The sequence below is a fragment of the Tauraco erythrolophus genome, chromosome 7 (assembly GCF_009769465.1).
Source record: "Tauraco erythrolophus isolate bTauEry1 chromosome 7, bTauEry1.pri, whole genome shotgun sequence".
NCBI classification, from domain to species: Eukaryota; Metazoa; Chordata; class Aves; order Musophagiformes; family Musophagidae; genus Tauraco; species Tauraco erythrolophus.
This window is the reverse complement of record NC_141471.1, coordinates 3,120,265-3,137,178: the sequence shown is the minus strand read 5'-3', so window position 1 is coordinate 3,137,178 and position 16,914 is coordinate 3,120,265. Positions and strand designations below refer to the sequence as shown.

Below are 16,914 nucleotides of genomic sequence, written 5' to 3'. Positions count from 1 at the left end.
TGGCCAAGAGATGAGGTGTGTTCCTGCCAATGCCTTGCTCCTAAGACCAGTGCTACGGATGCCTGCAGACATGGGTTAGGTCATGGAGGAGGTGGTGAGAAGGGCTGTTGGTAGGCAGGAAGGAAGAGAGGACACTGAGCAGTCTGCAGGAGCCCTTTCTCATTTGCGTCTCAGTCTGGGTGGTAGCGGGGTGCTGGGGAGAGTGAGCCACATCTGGCTCTGTAAGAAGTCTTGGTGCTTCGTCTCCTCGACCAAATCAGCAAAGGAGGATTCAGCCACATCCTCGAGGGGTTTGCTGACGGGGGACATCCAGGAGCGTTATCCTGACAGGGATGGGCCAGGAGAACACCTGCTGTTCTCCTGATTGCTCTTTGAGGTGATGGGTTAGGTAACTGGTGTCCCCTCCTGCTTCAGTGGTGCCTCCCCATGGAAAGCTGGCCGCTCTTGTGGATGTGGGCATGATGGAGCAACAAATTGCTTTTCATCCTTGTGTTGGCTGGGATCCTATGGACCCCCAGCACCACAGTCAGTACCAGTGAGCTCACCTTCATCTCCATCTGCTTTGAGCAAAGGGAGGGTGCTATGGCAAAGCTGCCTTGCCATATTGACCTTCTCAGATGGGTACCAAAGGCTTCTCCACTCTCCTTCCTCCATGACTCTGGGGCTTATTGAGATGGTGCAAAGCTTCTCAAACACACACCTGTGAGAGATGTGGGCACTCAGCTCTTGGGGCTTTCTGAAGGGACCATGAACCAGACTGGAAGACAGTTGCTTTGGAGAAGCCTTCAGTGATACCCTTGTAGGTGTTGGAAGGTCTCAGTAGAGTGGTCCATGCTGTCTCCTCCTCCGCTGCCTCCCGGACCCCATTCCTTGGGCTCCCTTACATTTCTTTCCCCTTACACAGCCTTGACATGGGATGGGAGTACTGCAGTCTGAGAAGGACTCACCTTGCCTGTAGGATCCTCTGTGATGGAGCCTATCAGCCTACCTGGCTGGTAGACTTCTCTCCCCAAGCAAACCCCCACACCAACATGTGCTCCCTTGTACCTGGAAGTGGCTTTCCCTGTCCCTGTCCCAGTTCATCCTCTCCTGGTGAGGACCTGTCCTGCTTGGATGTCACTGTGAGATGAGGCTAGAAGCCCATCAGAAAGCCCAGCGAGTGATCCCAGCCGCGTCCGATCCCCTTCAAGAGCCTACCCGGAGAGCCGCTTGGAGACGTCGAGATGTGACCATGCACACAGCACTTTGGAGAACCAGATCCTTGCTGCTCCCTCCCCTCTCCAAGGCCTGGGCAGTTCCCAGGAGTCCTACGTGCCCTCTGAGCCCTTTTGTCTACACCCTTATTAGGCCCCAATGTCTCTCTTCCATGTCTGGTTTTCGTTAATGTACTAAGAGTCGCTCCCGCAGCGTCTTGTCCTGCGTCGATCCTGGTCAGACCCCGTTGGCACCCGTTGGGTTAGATGGGGCAGGAGGCCGGATCGTTGGGTCCGTTGTTTTCAAGCTTTTTGTATTTTATTTTGTTTTAAATTTTTTTTTTTTTTTTAATTGTTTAACTCTTGCACCTTAATCTCTCACATCCCTTCTTCGACAGACCGCGAGGGTGGAGAGGGGCTTAATTTCCATTACGCAGTTCATGAATACGCCGCAACGCAACGTTCAGCTGACGACTCTGCCCACGCGCCTAACCCCAGACCTTATCCGGGTTTGAATTTTGCTTTTTCCCCTTTCCTTTGAACTCTGGGGAGGGAGGGAGTCATGTGGGGAGGGTCGTTTTTGGTTTATATATCCCAGGAGCCTGGTAGCAGAGACCAGTTAGCCTCATCACATCTGTGAGGCACGGCTGGCCCCTTCGGACCACAGCCATAACCCCAGCGCGGTGGGAAGGTGATGATGGATAGATGGATGGATGGATGGATGGACGGCCGGTGGGTGGGAACGGCTGTGACAGTGCAATAGAGATGAGCATCTGCTGCTAGACAACTCCGTTGATTAAACTCTTGGTTTGCCCGAAGTTGAAAGGGAAGGACGGACGGACGGACGCCCTTTGTTCACATGGACCGGGAGAGCTTCCCCGCACGCAGCCCTGCCGAGTGGCACGTAACCACGACGGCAGTTGGGTCGAACTTGCGAAGGAAGAAAATAATAATAATAAAGAAAGGAAAAAAAAAAAAAATAGGAATAAGAACAACCTCAGTAGCATGGAACTTGAAGGAAACGAATGAAACCCCAAGCACTTGCCTCAAAACTAGTTTCTCAAGCCTGGTGTTGGGCTCTGTATTATTTTCTGGCGTTCAGTATCGGTTGCCCAAACATGCCAAGTGAGGAGTATCGGTGGCTCTACGAGTGTGAACAAACTAAACGAAGCACTTTATTCTGTATAGATAAGGGAAGGCGGGGAGGGGAGGGGTGGGGAAGCTTGGATGCTTTTCGGAAGCGTCTTAAGTAATGTTCTAGGAAATGTATTATTATTATTATTATTACTTTTTTTTTTTTATGACCATGTGTAATCAATATATGTTTATCTTTAACTCCAAGTACAGCAGTTACTCTCTTTGGGATGGTGGGATGAGGGGGAGGTTGAAGTGGTTGGGTTAGTGCATCTGCATGGGGCCAGCTGGGGCAGGTCATTGCCTACTGCAGGAAGGGATGGGTCGTGCTTTATTGACAGCCCCGTTGGTCATGTCCTGGAGGTCCCAAGAGATGCATCAAAGCTGCCTTCCAGGGCACAGCTCACCGTCAGCCTTGGCACCAAGGGCCCAACGTGTATCCCCATCCCGAGCCATCTTTTGCCTGCGGGTGGTGGGGCTGCTCTCTGGGCCACCCACGAGCAAGACGAGTCACGGTAGGCTGTTCTGGGTTGTCCTTGGCCATGCTTTGAAACCTGCTCTTGGCTTCTCACCAAGGCACATCAGGGGTCGCTGAGCTCTGAAAGTGGTGAGAGGTCAGAATTGGGCTTTTCCACTGCGTTCTCCCAGTCTGGAAGTGTTATGACTGTTACCAAAGAGGTTGCAAGTGGAAGGACTGAATCAATAAACGATTTGTCTTTTATAAAAGAAAACCTAAAGCTCCACCACTTTCTTTGTTACCTTAGATTTTTTGTTTGTTTGTTTTTTTGTTTGTTTTATTTTAAAGTCTCTTTTCAGGAGCTTGCTTGAGGAGTCGGAACCTGGCAGGATGGGCTTCCTGTGGCATGTTCACTGCTGCTGTTGCTTCACGTGTAGCCTTTGCGTTGGGTTTGGTAGGAGGTGTGTGAGACAACTGGACTGCTGTGGGGCAACCAAAACCAGCTTTTCAGGGAAGGGTGATGAGTGGGTGGAAGAAGGGGCTCGGTGAGGGCTGAGCTGCTGGGTCCTACTGGCTCCATGAGATTTGTGTAAGCTGGGGCTCCCTGATGTAAGATGGAGTGGTGGGAACCTTGCCAGCTGATGTCAGTGCTGATATTGGGAAGCAAATGGAAGAAGAGATGGTTTTCCCCACCCTTGGGATATACCTGCTCCTTTGCTGCTGGCATTGCCTGGAGAAGATACCTGCAGGGAGACCTGTGCTGGTGGAGCCCTGTGCATCTGAGCTGGGAAAACATCGGCAGCAGCCAGGAGTGATGTCTCCCTGAGTATTCCTGCTCATGTTCTGGTTCTTATCTGTGATTGCCTTAGGACTGAAGCAGCCTCTTGGCGAGAAGGTGGTGAACATCTCTGGGCCAGACATTCGCTTGGCGATGTGCAACTTTGCCGCGTTTCTTGGGCCAAGGCTGGCTTGTGTGCGCTGAGATTTGGCCCTTGTTGCTCAAGCGGTGAGATATTTCAAGCTCTTCTGGGTCCTTTTATACAGCAGCTATTTTTCCTTTTATGGTTTCTTGCCCTGTGCCAGAGGTGGCATCTCCCACAGCTTTATGACGGATGCGAGCCACGTGGGATCAGGAAGCTCCTAATAACTGTATTCCTGATGGACAGTTGTGAGGTGAGTGAGCAAGGATGGGCATCAGTCTTGATTGCTGCTTCTCAAGCCCTCACCAAGGGACCACACCATAACAACTCATTGAGCCTCAGCAGCATTCCTGTTGACTTCAAAGGGCCCAAATTTCCCTGAGAAGAGCCAGGCACCATGGCAGGGGGTGGATGGGGATTAACTCTCTCTTAGGACCGAGTGTCAACAGCTTTCCATTCTGCGTCCAGCAGGAAAAGCTGAAGCAAAGATGTCAGTGTGCAATCCCAGGCAGGAGGTGGTATCCTGCCAACGCAATAAATGACTTCAAAAATTTCAATTTACTTTTCTATGCATGGGTCATTTTTGTTCTTCTTCATTTTTCTTTCCTACCACAAGCTATTCTGCATTTGGTAGGTTCATCTTCAATTACCTTGGGATTCATCCATGAGAATTTCTGCAGAACTAGGTAGAAGGAAGGTGATTTTTTTTTTTTGCAGTGCATTTTTCACATTAAATTGTTTCAGAAGGTTTTGTTGCCTTTTTTTTTTTTCAGCTATTTTGTGCCAGCCAGTCACCTCGGATTTATTTTCCTTGTGAAAAATGTTTTCATTACTGTTCTGATGTGATTGTCCTCTAAGGAGATTATCCTGTAACTTTTTAAATCCTTAAAATGAAACTGGGACAAGACTCTGGTTCCTTTACCCATGCCAAATTGTCTTTCCTTCAAAATATGTTCTAGTTTCTCCACGACTGCATTTTGAGCTGGAGGAATCAGCACGATATGATTTATAATACTGTAATTTTCATGCCACTTTGAGGATATTATTTTACAAGATTTGCATTTGTTCTTTTTTGTTATTCATGATCCCCCCTGTTCATGGTATCATGAGACCATGTAGGCATCCAGCTTCCTTCTAGTATTAGGTGAGCTTCTAGTCCTCATATCTATGGAGAATAGCTGTAAGGGTAGGGAAGCTAAAGTTTCGTCTCCCAAATGGGGGAAAATAAGGATAAAAGGTGCTGAGCTCAGGCTCTCCATGGGGCTGGTTTGCTGCGTACGTTCACTGCAGCTTTTGCTTGGTCCTTGTGTGTGGTTGCTGTGGCCGTTCAGTTGCAGCTCTATCAACATGCAAGCACAGGGGGTTTCTTTTGAAATAGCCTGATAATTTATTTTTAAACAAACCACTGCTCAGATGGTGTGGCCATCAGGAGATTTTTGCTCTAGCAGATCTTTGTCCCGCTGCCAGTACAGTTGTGTTTCTATCAAAACATCATTATGGATAACTTAAAAAAAAATACGCATTTTTCCCTCAGTAGGAAGCTCTCTTTGAGCCAAACACATCTGAGATCTCCATGTACTTAGCAAACTAGAATACTCTTTAAAAAAAAAAAACCAAGGTCAGAACATTAAAAATAAAAGAAACAGCATAAATATAAAACCTTTCCCTGAAAAACAGCACTTGTCCAACCATAGGTGAGGACATTGTGATCTGTGATTGAAGATGAGGAAATCAAGACTGGAGATGAATGCACATGGCCCCCCTGCCTGTCTCTCCCCCACTTTCCCACCCTACTACTCACATGACTCTTCCCCTCCCGCAGACCTTAGCTCCTGGCGTCTCTTCAGTCCAAAGTCAAGGTGGAGGCAAAGAACTAAGAATATTTCTTTTCATTGCAGCTTCCAAAGTGTTTCTGCTGTCCACACTCACATGCTCTTTTCTTTTAGCTGTCACATCCCAACAACCCTCATCAACCAGGAACTCATAAAAGTCCCCCCAGGTCTCTCCTGTACCAGTTGACTTTGACCCTTCCTTCTTCTCACCAAGGTGGGCTCTAGCACCATGCTCACAGCTATCTTAGGTGGGGAACTACTTTATAGACCCCCTTCCCTGGGAAATGTCAGCTTAGTCCCTTGGTTCCCACTTTCTGCCTCCATTGTTTGTTTGAGAGGCTCAACAGCAGTTGAGAAGATGGGGAAAAACACGGAGAAAGCAGCGTAACTAGAGCATGATCTTCTTGTCCTGTCTACTGAGACAGCAATAGCTCATTGCTCCATGCTTCTCAATCTACCCCAGCTCCTCGCAGGCTCCAGATCCCTCTCTAGTTATCTTGTGAGCACCTTCCAGTTTCCATAGGGCTTCAAGATGATTTCCTCCCTTTCCCATTTGACTAAGTAAAACAATCCCAATCACAGATGCAATGTCCTACACAGTATCCAGATGCCACATCTCTGCTCCGATAACCGTGGCCTCACTTTCCCTCCCATCCCTCCTTGCCCCGGACCCCCATGGAAAAAAACCAAATTGCTCCCCACTACATCTTCGTTAGGCGCAAAACATTGAGGCGCACAGGTAGGAAAGTGGCACCGGAGGCGTACTGGATCTCCCGGAGAACCCCTTCCCACTTCTTCTGCTCTTCGTCATATCTGGGGAGAGACAGACAGACAGACAGTTACGGCGAGGAAAGCGTCTCCTCTCCCTCGCTTCCGCTGCTCTTTGTAGTGGTGGGAGCCCTGGTGCATGGCGTGATGTCCCACAGATGTTATTTGGCCACAAGGGATCTGTGGGAGCCGCATGGGGACTTTCAGTCCTGGCGTGCTCTGGTTTGCAGCACCAGGGTAGGGGGCATGGATACCAGCAGTGGTCTTGCAGGGGAGGGTGTATTTTTCCATGAGGAAATGGGTTGATGGCACCAAGACTGAACATCCATGGTGAAGGCCAGCAGGTGCCTGTTGAGGGTGCTCTAGAGCCACAGATATGAAGGCCAGGAGCAGTTAATGCTGTTAGAAGCCATCAGAAAGTGCTTTCTGCCCTCTTCTCTGCTGACACATAAGACTATCTGATTTCCAGTCCAAGCACTGGCGTTTCCCAGGAAGCGGCTGCACTGCACACGTGCTGCTTCCCACCAAAGGGGAGGTCTGGAACCAGCTCCAGGCAAAATGTCAATGCAGCAACAAAGCTGAAGGAGCAGATTTTCCCTGGTACGTTGCTATATGAGGCTAGGAGAGGTCACTGAATCTCCTAATGTGGCCTCCAGCACAACACAGGGCAAACTTCTCACCCAGAGACCCTACACCGAGCCTGCAGCCTTGTGCTGGGGTAACAGCATCCATCCCACATTGAAGGCATCAAGAAAGACAGAAACTATCTGTTCCCTCAGTGGATCTCACTAACATCTCTCCCATGCTCCCTTGGACAGCCCTGGGGAAGATCGTCACCTCCAAACATCGTTCAGCTCCGTTGGCACCAGCTCTCCTGACTCCGTCTCCACCGTGGCGAACCCTCCGAGCAGGTAGAGCACTCCAGCCAAGCTCACCAGGCTGACCGAGCTGCGCTCCTGTGGGAACTCAGTGAAGGTGTCCCACCTGCCATGTTGAGAGAGGGGACACATTAGGGCACCCTGCCTTAACCCCACGCCGAGGCTGGCCTCGAATCAGGAGCCAACAACGGAATTATTAACTAGTGACAGTTTAACTTGTCTAGGTCTATATGGGATGGGGACATACATTGGCTGTTAGAGATATCTGTCTCCATCATCATAGTTAAACTTCATTTTGCATTGAGTAGATGAGCTGTGAAGCACACCTAGCATGGACCAGCAGGTCCCAGTGGTGGGACTGCGGCTGCAAGGACCAGTCAGAGAGTCTGTTGTGTTGGGTGAAGCTGCCAAGATGAAGGCTACAGCCCTGCAGGGAACCGAAGGGCTGCACCAGTTGGTGAAACTTCTGTGAAGGTGAGCCTGAGATGATCCACAGCCCAACTGCAGTGGCCTCGGTGATGCCCAGCTGTCTGAGGAATACAGCCTGGGAGGAACTGGTATCGGGAGTTGCAAGGAAACTCCAGAATGGTTGGAAGTTGCTTAATGTACACCTACAGCTGCTCCTTGTGTAACTACGCCACGAAGCTGTGCTCAGGTACCTACTTGTTGGTGGCAATGTCATACACTTCCACCGAGTTGGTCAAGCCGGAGTCGGTCACACCAGCAGCCACATAGATTTTGTCCTTGTGCACAGTGGCTCCGAACAGGGACCGGGCAGTTTTCATGGGAGCCAGCTCCTTCCACTCAAACTTGGCTGGGTTGTAGACACACATCTTCTTCAGGCACTTCCTAGAGAAAGATGAGAGAGAGAAAGAGCCTGGATTGCCTGCCGAGGAGCAGCTCGGCACTGCAGGAGTTGGGAGATGCCTGCTGGGAAGAACGTGGGGGGCTCTAGAAAGGATGTTGCTCCTCCACATTGGCATGAGTGCCTTTGCTTGGGTGTGCACCCAAGGATGCCCATGCCTCGAGACATCATTTGAGTGTATAACGTATTCCCTCCTGCTGTGCTCGCTTTGGATAGGAGTCCTAAAAACTCGAAATTGTTCTGACACAGCTGGATAACAGGTCCATGTAGCTACCTGCCTCTCAGGACCTCGCACATGGCCATCAGACAGTGTTTCGGTGCTGCTGGTCCAACTTGACGCTGTGAAATGTCATCAGTAACACCCTTGTTCCCCGGGACGGCAGGGTAAGGTGCGTGAACGTATGCACGCTCACACTTTTCAGACCATTATCCTTTCAGAGAAGGACCTGTCTTTGCTGGATTATGGCAGGTTTTCTCTGCAAACTGTCACGCTTCGGGCTCGCAAAGAATTCGCCGCAATGCTCCCCGAGAGAGGCTTTTTCTACTGAGCTCATCTCCTGCAGGAGGGCAGGACGATGGTCAGTTTTGATGAAGTTTGTCACCTCTATTACCAATACCCATCTGGATTTGACTACTAGGACCACTCTGCTCCACAAGTCCAAGACAGGAGACCCTCAATGTGAATGGGCTTCTTGCTCTTCAGTGCCTCTCCCATTCTGTGTGATATTTATTGTAAGTAAAGGGGATAGAATCATGGAATGGTTTGGGTTGGAAGGGACCTCAAAGATCATCTAGTTCCAACCCCCCTGCCATGGGCAGGGACACCTTCCACTATACCAGCTTGGTCAAAGCCTCATCCAACCTGGCCTTGAACACTTCCAGGGATGGGGCAGCCACAGCTTCTCTGGGCAACCTGTTCCAGTGCCTCACCACCCTCAGAGGGAAGAATTTTTTCCTTATATCTAATCTAAATCTCCCCTCTTTCAGTTTAAAGCCATTGCCCCTTGTCCTATCACTAGGGTGATACATTCCCTCTCCTGCAAGAACAGTGCCATCACCCTCATGTCCCTGCAAGACATCTAACCGATTGGGAAGGGCTGCAGTCACAGAGGTGAGAGGGAACGATCCACATCTCACACCCCATCCAACCCTCCTTAACCCATAGCATCCAGGTTGGGGAGGTACCAACTCATGCTCTGCACTCCCACTAGTTTGGGGGATGACTCAGTTTCTCTTGCTTTTTGACTTACTTGTCACTTCCTTTGCCCCCAATGACATAGACGAGGTCCTTGTGTGATACCACCGCGTGGCCGTAGACTGCATAGGGAAGGGAATCGGCTTCACCCCACTTGAAGGACCTGGATCAGGGAAAGATGGGAAATGAAAGGATTTGTAGGTTGCTAGGTGAGGCCCAGAGTACATGGCACTTTGCAGACCTAGAGGTGAGCCAGACCCTGACAAACAAAACTCAATCTCAAAAATATACGGTTTCCAATGAGATAGTGCTCAACCAGTAAATTTTGTGATCCTAAAAAAAAAAAAAGGATAACAAAACACACAGGATGTTTATGCTAATGCTCATCCTTATCTGCAGCATCCTCTACTTCTGGGCTTTGCGCATATGCAGGCTCTCTTCTCCCAGGACCTCACCTCATTTACAAGCGTTACAAGCTAGACACAGACGAGACAGAGATTTCTGCATTATGTAAAAAAATTGAAACTGATGTGACGTAGGCGTGCAAGGTCATGAGGACGAATTTTGGGTTTGGCCATCACCTTCCACTTCGAGGTGCAATGGTTGGCCAACACTCAGAAAGGACACGCAGTGGGCATGTCCACATTTTGCAGTGCAGGGCTTGTTGAAGACTCTGAGTTAGCTCCAGGACAACTAAGCAGAGGATGTACGTAGCTATAAGGCTTTGGAAACCCCTAACTGGTACCCAAATAGGGCTGACCAGTTTCTCAAGAGATGTCTGTTCGTGTCCATGTAGATTAGACTCGTCCCCAGTTTTCACACATGTAGGCTGTAGCCCCCAAGACCTGCACTTTATTTTACCTAAGAACTGAGGTGCCTGGGCTCTGAGTGCTTTCTAGTTGGCCAACTACTCTGGGCAAATATTTGATCCCATGGACCAGCAGTTTACCTTCTCCAGGTTGTTACCGTTGAAGTTTTGACCTAAATAGTAATGGAAATACAAGGCATGCTGATCACATCTCTACCAGCTTCAAATCAATATTCAAAGCAACCCCTAAGCACTTAGCAGGGACAGACACGTCCTTTCCCAGAGTCTGCAGGGGCAGTGAATGGCCAGTTCTGTGGGAACGGCACTGGTTTCAAATCTCTGCCTACGAAACAGACCTCGACGCACACACATCTAAATATAGACAGCAAGGACTTGTTTAACACCTCCTGTTCCACCTCTTTGAGACGGAGAGGAGCAGTCTCTGGATGTTTCTACCTCCTGTGAGCAGAACAGGATGGTGGCTTTTTATAAAGGTCATGACACAACACGGGTCAGAGCCCATCGTGCAAAAATAATTGCATATTAAGCCTGATCTGTTTCAGAGTGGACCATTCAGTGCCACATCTGAATACTTTCAAAAGAAACTTTCCTGTCCAAAGCCACTCCTGGTGAGACCACGGTGAAGGTCATCAAACCTCCAAACCGATGGGTGAGAGCAGAAGGAAAAACTCCCCTTCCTTTTCTGTACTGGCCCCATGTGAGCATCTGCTAAGTTTGGTCTCTGATAACATAATATCCCCGTTACGGCTTCCATCTCCTGGAGGTTCAATTACAATAAACGAAGCAGCTGGAGAGAGACAGCTCAGAGCCCCAGGGTACAGCTTGAGACTGTCCCAGTGGTCCCAGCACTGAGATGTAGAGTTCAAGCCCTGTCTCCAAAACCTTTCAATCCCTGGAGAGCTGGAGTCGCTTTGCACCCCAGCTGCTTCACCTTCTCCTGTCACCCACCTCCCGCCCCGCGCTCGTGTGGACACTTACAGCCGGTCATAGCACAGGACCGAGTCCAAGGTCTTTTCTCCCTCTTTCAGTTCTTTCCCTCCGACCACAAAAATGGAGTTTTCTGCCTCTCCTAGGCCAAAGAGGCAGCGAGGGGAGGGCAGGGGGGGCATCCCCAGCCAGTCTGCGTCCAGATGGTCGTACTGAAAGGAAACACATGGTCATTAGTATCTGCTCACCCGCCCCGTTTGCGTAGCAGAAATCGGAGTCCAGAGGCTGAGGGCAAGCTTGATCAGCCCAGGAGGCACTTTTTGCAACATCAGCCTCTGCCTGTGCCTTACCATCTGGTGCAGGATGAGGGATCTTAGTGCAAATCCAAGTCATGTATCACATGACATATGTTTTATGATAAGGCATGAGAGCAGAGAGGCACCAGCAGGAACATATTCTGCTCTGTGCATCAAAGCCTTGACTTGGAACAAGCTTGATCCATGTTGGACCTGTAACAGATAGTTCCTGGGACTGGAGGAGCTGAAGCACTTCAGTTTTAGAAATTTTACCTGACCCTCTTCAGCCGTAGCCCACACCGCAGTATTTCATCCTGATATTTTCCATCTCTGCCAGGTAACAGCGGGGTGTTGGCGATGTTGGCTACGGATCTCACCCTCCAGAGCCCCTTCTTCTCCCTCCAGTTCTTCTTTTTTCTGGCAAATGATCTGTTGCCTTGTCCTTCCTCTGTTTCTCGAGATATTGATGCCCTTATTCACCTCAGTGCATGTGAGAGTTCATGAGATGAAATGTCTGTGTGTCTATCTGCACAAGGGTTATTTACGCAATATTTATCTACCCCATATGGTACAACACAACTGAGGAGGTGTTGTTGAGCTCTTCTTTCTGACCAAGGTGTGCCAGACCCATCTGACAGATGGGAAAACTGATCCATACAGCACTACTAGATCAGATGGCCAAATCCTTGCAGATCCTTGGACATCCATAGCTCACGGCATTGCCTCACCTCCCACCAGAGAAAGAGATATGAAAGGTTATGAGGCTGAAGACTCTCTGGACACCATGGCTTGATGGGAACTGTAAACTGGGCAAAAAAATTTAATGTAGCTTGGTGGGACTTCATGGGTTAAGTCTGGAGTGATGTCTTGCAGGCAGTTTGGTGGGACTCTGCAAGATGAAACTGTGATGCATCATCGCCTGAAGCACTGTTTGCTATGGGCTCGGGCCAAAGAGCTTCAGCTTGCTGGGTTGCCTCCAAAGACTCGGCCTCAGCTGGGTGCCGGTGGTTATTGTCTCTTTGTAAGCTGTGGTCCACATACGTGTTATTTATAGTGCAAGCCTGAGCAGCTCAGTTGCCAGGATAGTTCCTGCTTCTTGATGGATTCAGCATTTTTTTCGAGTCATAAATCTCTGAAGTGACAAATAAAGGATACCCTTTTCCATCTGAAATGTCAATGGAGTCATTTTGTTCCTGACAAACTTTGCAAGGCCTCTGGGATTTATCAGCATTTTTGTATTTTGGTGCCTGTTCTTGAGTCTAAACTATCTCTGACCTAACTCCCCTGGCTTCAGCAGGAGCAATGTGAAACCAGGGAGGCCAGAAACAAGAGTCAGAAGGTGCAAGATGCTGCTGCACTGAGACAGCGATTCAAGGGTCCATCATACACCTGCCTGTCTACATCTGCGTGAAGTTTCAGCTCAAAAAAGGCTCAAAAAACTCTTAGACATGTGGAAATCGTGAGCTATGTAATGGCACTGATGGCAATAAATGACACCTTTGCAAATGGATGGCACCTTCCAGCCCTGGGACTTGTCTGCACCTCCCATGCATGAGTGCCACAGCGAGCCAGAAAGGGACCACTGTCCTCTTCTTGTGGGGAAGGAGCTAAAAACGGTCACACGATGCCCAGGGCATTTGCTACTGAGTCAGTGGCAAATTAGGAGCTGAATATAGAAATCTTGCTGTTTGCAGCTTAGAATCTCAGAATAATCTAGGTTGAAGGGACCTCCAAAGGTCTTTCATCCAGCTCCCATGCTCAAGCAGGTGCAGGGTCAGAGTTAGAGCAGGTTGCCAGGGCTTTCTGCAGTCAAATATTAAATGTCTCCAAGGATGGAGGTTTTGTGACCTCTCTGGACCTCTGCTCCAGTACTCCACCACCTCTGTTGAGAAGGTTTTCCATGTAGCTAACTGAAATTTCCTTTACTGCAACTCCTGGCCATTGCTTCTTGTCCCATCTTTGCATAAATACAAGAAGAATCTGGATCCCTCTTTTGCGTCCCCTCCTATTAGGGAGCTGCAGACACCAACGAGATCTTCCCTTCCCTTTCTCCAGGCTGATCAGAGTGAGCTCAGCCTCCTCTTGTACCTCCTGTTCTCCAGCCCTGACCATCTTGGTGGCCTCTGCTAGACTCATTAGTACCTCTTATGACTCATATGACACAGACTCATAGTTCCTCGATGTCTCCCTTGTACTGGGGAGCCCCAAACTGGACTCAGCATCCAGATGTGGTCTCACAAGTGTACGATCAAAGGGGAAGAAAACTCACTTCCCTTGACCTGCTTGCTGCAGCCGTGCTGAAACAGCCCAGGACATGGTGGACCTTCATTGCTTCTCAAGGAATTACCTTGCCCAGCCAGCAAAAAGACTGGTGGAGCCTTGATCTCCAGACATAGGTTTTCGCTGAATACAAAGCAGCGTGTCTACGTAAGTGGTGGAGCTGGCCGGAGCCGTTGCCCAGAGTGAAGGGCTGTATCTCAAACAGCATTTCCCCCTGGCACCCCCACTGCCTTCTCCCTCCATCCTCCTTTCTAGGGCTGCGATTTCTTCCTGCTGTCTCCTCATTTCACAGGCTCTACACGGGCTGCATAGACTCCAAAGCCTGACCCTTTCCAGACAAGGACAAGCATGGTTCCTGCACAGATGTACAGATCTACCCATGCAGTGAGGCAACGGAGGGATCAAGGCTCTATATCTCAGCTTGAGAACTACTCTTACTTTATCCTTTCTGCCTGGGCATGTTAGTGTTTCCTCCTGGAATATATGTGAGCTGTGGGAGAAGAACAAAAGGATTTCTGGGTAGGGGGTGAAGGACAGAGGATTTACTGGTTTCCTACGAGGTCAGCAGGAAGGGTGGGATTCTTGCCTTAGCTGTCTACAGGGAAGGTGCACTTGGGTTACAGCCTAGGGCAGGGCTCAGATTGCCTGTGCACAGCCCGATTTGATCACAGCTTTGGTTACTGCTCAGTTAGAACAGCCACTTTTCTTGTGGAGGATCCCAAAAGATTTCACACCAAGGTTTCCCCTGCACATGATGGAAATAGCCAGAGTCTCTGAGCTGGACCCAGCACACCTCCAGGGGCAAGAACAGCACTGGACGTGGTAGGCAAGGACATAGCCTCTGCCCTCGGAGTGTTTGCCCTGTGGCTGTAGATGCTCTCGTTCCCTTTCTCAGCACCTGGCAGTCACCCTTGGGTTTTGCTGGGGGGTTCATATCCAGGGAACATAAAAGGTTCAAAGCTGAACCCAGACCTGATGCCACTAACCTTCCAGTTAGTGTGCCCTATGGCAGCCAGGGCTGGATCAAATACACTGTTCAGCATGGCCCCCTATTCATGACTTGGATCAGGAGGGGTTATTCCCATACCTACCCCTTCAAGCTTCCTTCCTCAATGGCTAGAACCACCCCCCCCCTCAGTGGGAACTGCCCTAAAAATATAGGGAGAAGAACCTGTAGTAAAACAGCTCAGATGTTTCACCTTCATTTACAACTTTCTAACATCACATGACAATGTATATTACAGGCATCACGTGGAAGCTAAAGACTGGTGATGCTCCGAAGTGGTCAAAGAACCAAAAGAAAGACAAAGTGAGTACCTGTAGGAAGTAGGAACTCATGGGATCTTCTTTGCTGTCCTCGTTGTAGTACAGTCCTCCGACAATGAAGATCTGATTCTCTTTGGTCACCAGACTGATGTGGTTCTTTGGGATTTGGGTAGACATGGAGGCAAAATAGCACTCATTGGCAGTGGGATCATAGGCCACTGCTCCACTGTCGCTCACCATGAAAATAAGGTCCTGGAGGAACATCCCAAAGCGCATTGTGTCATTTAAGATCCCTGGGAGAGCATCCTCCTCTGTATCCTCCTCCTCTTCTACTGCTCCATTGACAACATTGTCTTTCGCTTCCTTTTCACTGCTTTTCTTCACTTTCTTCTTCTTCACCACAGTGAATTTGCCTTTCTGGGCATCTTTCACCATCTGAAGTTTCTTGAGCAGCTCCGGGCTGGACTTCACCATGGCGTGCTTCTCCACGTGGTCCTTGATGTAGTCGTTGGGCATGAGGCGGAAGCGGATGCTTTCAAAGATGACAGGCAAGGCCTTCCGCCGGCTCTCATGGTCCTTGGTCCCCACCCACTTCATCACTACTTCGAAGACAGTCTCCTCTTTCTCGATGTTGAGGGAGTCACTGGAGATGACTGCAATAAGCTCATCGGGTGAAAGCTGGTAGAACTCCTCGTCTCGAGAGACCAGAGCAAAGCGATCGCAGATGAAATCCCGAGCTGCCACAGCTAGCCGGGCACAATCCAGCATCAAGCCCAGCCTGAAGATAGCCAAGCAGTTGCTGAGGCAGAGCCGCTTCTGCAAGAAGGACACGCAGACAGTGAAGATGGAGGGGATCTGGAACATGTTAGCCACAGAGAAGATGTCCTGCACGTTCTGCTCTGTGATCTCCAGCTCAGAGGTGTAGATGTAATGGAGGATCTTGCCCATGACGTCTGGATCAACATCTTCCAAACTAACCTCCCTCTTCTTGCTCTCTTCCATATCTGAGAGGAACATTGCTCGAAAATACGGGCTGCAAGCTGCCAGCACCAGCCGATGGCAGGGAAACTCCTTCCCCTTGACTTTTAAGACACAGTCCAGAAACTTATTGTGGTCCAACATGTCTTTGAGTCCATCCTGGAGGAGAGTTTGCTGGTAGAGACGCAGTTCTTCCACTTGATCAAAAGGCAAACCCATGGTGAAGAGTAACCGCTCCTTTTTTCCCCGATCCTTCTTGAATATAAATTTATGAATATATCTATATCTGAGTCCCTGGTAAAGAAACTTGCTCAAAGCAGGACTCGTGGGTCTCCCTTGCTTCCAGACCGTCAGCACACTGGGAATGTGAAACGCTTGCTACTCTGGCAGCTGTCTGTGTACTTCAGTTTCCAGCGTAGGGCTTTATATATAGCCACAGCGTTACAAAGCTTAAGGAATCCATACTGGAGCATGTGTAAGCCGATCACCCTTTAATATGACACATGGGACAAGGAGGAAGGGAGGGGGACGGGGGAACAGCTGTACTTCCAGCCTCGATGCTTCAGGAAGGGTCTGTCAGCCCCTGAGTCACCGCGGGGGGAGCAGGAGCTTCTGCTACCATCCCATGACGGGAGACGCGTGCGACCCATCGGCTCAGCCGCCGTGCTTGGGAAAGAGCCTCCCGATGAAGCAAACATCCGAATCTGCCTTCTGGGTCATGAATGGCTGGGCTGGGACCTTCTCCTGACGCCGCTAAACCAGCTGCTCCGAAACTACTAAACCTTTTGCTGTGCTAAAAATAGACCGTGAAGTCAAAGCTGGAAAGATGCAATAAGGGAGCGTCTTATGTGGGCTTCGTGGCATCCCTGACTCCAGCCAGCTCGCTCCCAGGGCTGCTCTTCTGCACAGGTTTGTCCTTTATTCTCCTCTGGAGTCAGTTTTCAGAGGTCTGGAAGGGGGTGGAAAACGAAGATAGAGCGATTTATTTACTCCCCTGTAAGGGCTATGAGACCCATGCTGGAAGTTACTTAAAAAGTCTCACTGAAGGAGGAGGCTCGAGGAGCCTGGGGGAGGGATGGATCTGCTTTGTCTGCAA

General features: G+C 49.7%; 1 protein-coding gene across 1 annotated transcript; it reads right to left on the bottom strand.

The window, feature by feature from the left end:
* Nucleotides 1-6,237: 6,237 nt before the first annotated feature.
* On the bottom strand, nt 6,238-16,037 carry KLHL40 (kelch like family member 40). The gene is made up of 6 exons (XM_009984992.2): nt 14,892-16,037; nt 11,050-11,210; nt 9,298-9,405; nt 7,846-8,031; nt 7,142-7,288; nt 6,238-6,349 (listed from the first exon to the last, which is right to left on the bottom strand). The coding sequence occupies exons 1-6, from the start codon at nt 16,035-16,037 to the stop codon at nt 6,238-6,240; spliced, it is 1,860 nt and encodes a 619-aa protein (XP_009983294.1).
* Between the last annotated feature and the right edge of the window lie 877 nt (nt 16,038-16,914).

What these genes read in the sequence shown, in the direction of transcription:
- KLHL40 (XM_009984992.2), bottom strand. Translation starts at nt 16,037, where the DNA reads ATGGGTTTGCCTTTTGATCAAGTGGAAGAACTGCGTCTCTACCAGCAA. An exon ending in TATGACATTGCCACCAACAA is followed by an intron (nt 7,289 to 7,845) that starts GTAGGTACCTGA and finishes TCAACATGGCAG; the next exon opens with GTGGGACACCTTCACTGAGT. An exon ending in GAGCTGAACGATGTTTGGAG is followed by an intron (nt 6,350 to 7,141) that starts GTGACGATCTTC and finishes GTCTCTCCCCAG; the next exon opens with ATATGACGAAGAGCAGAAGA.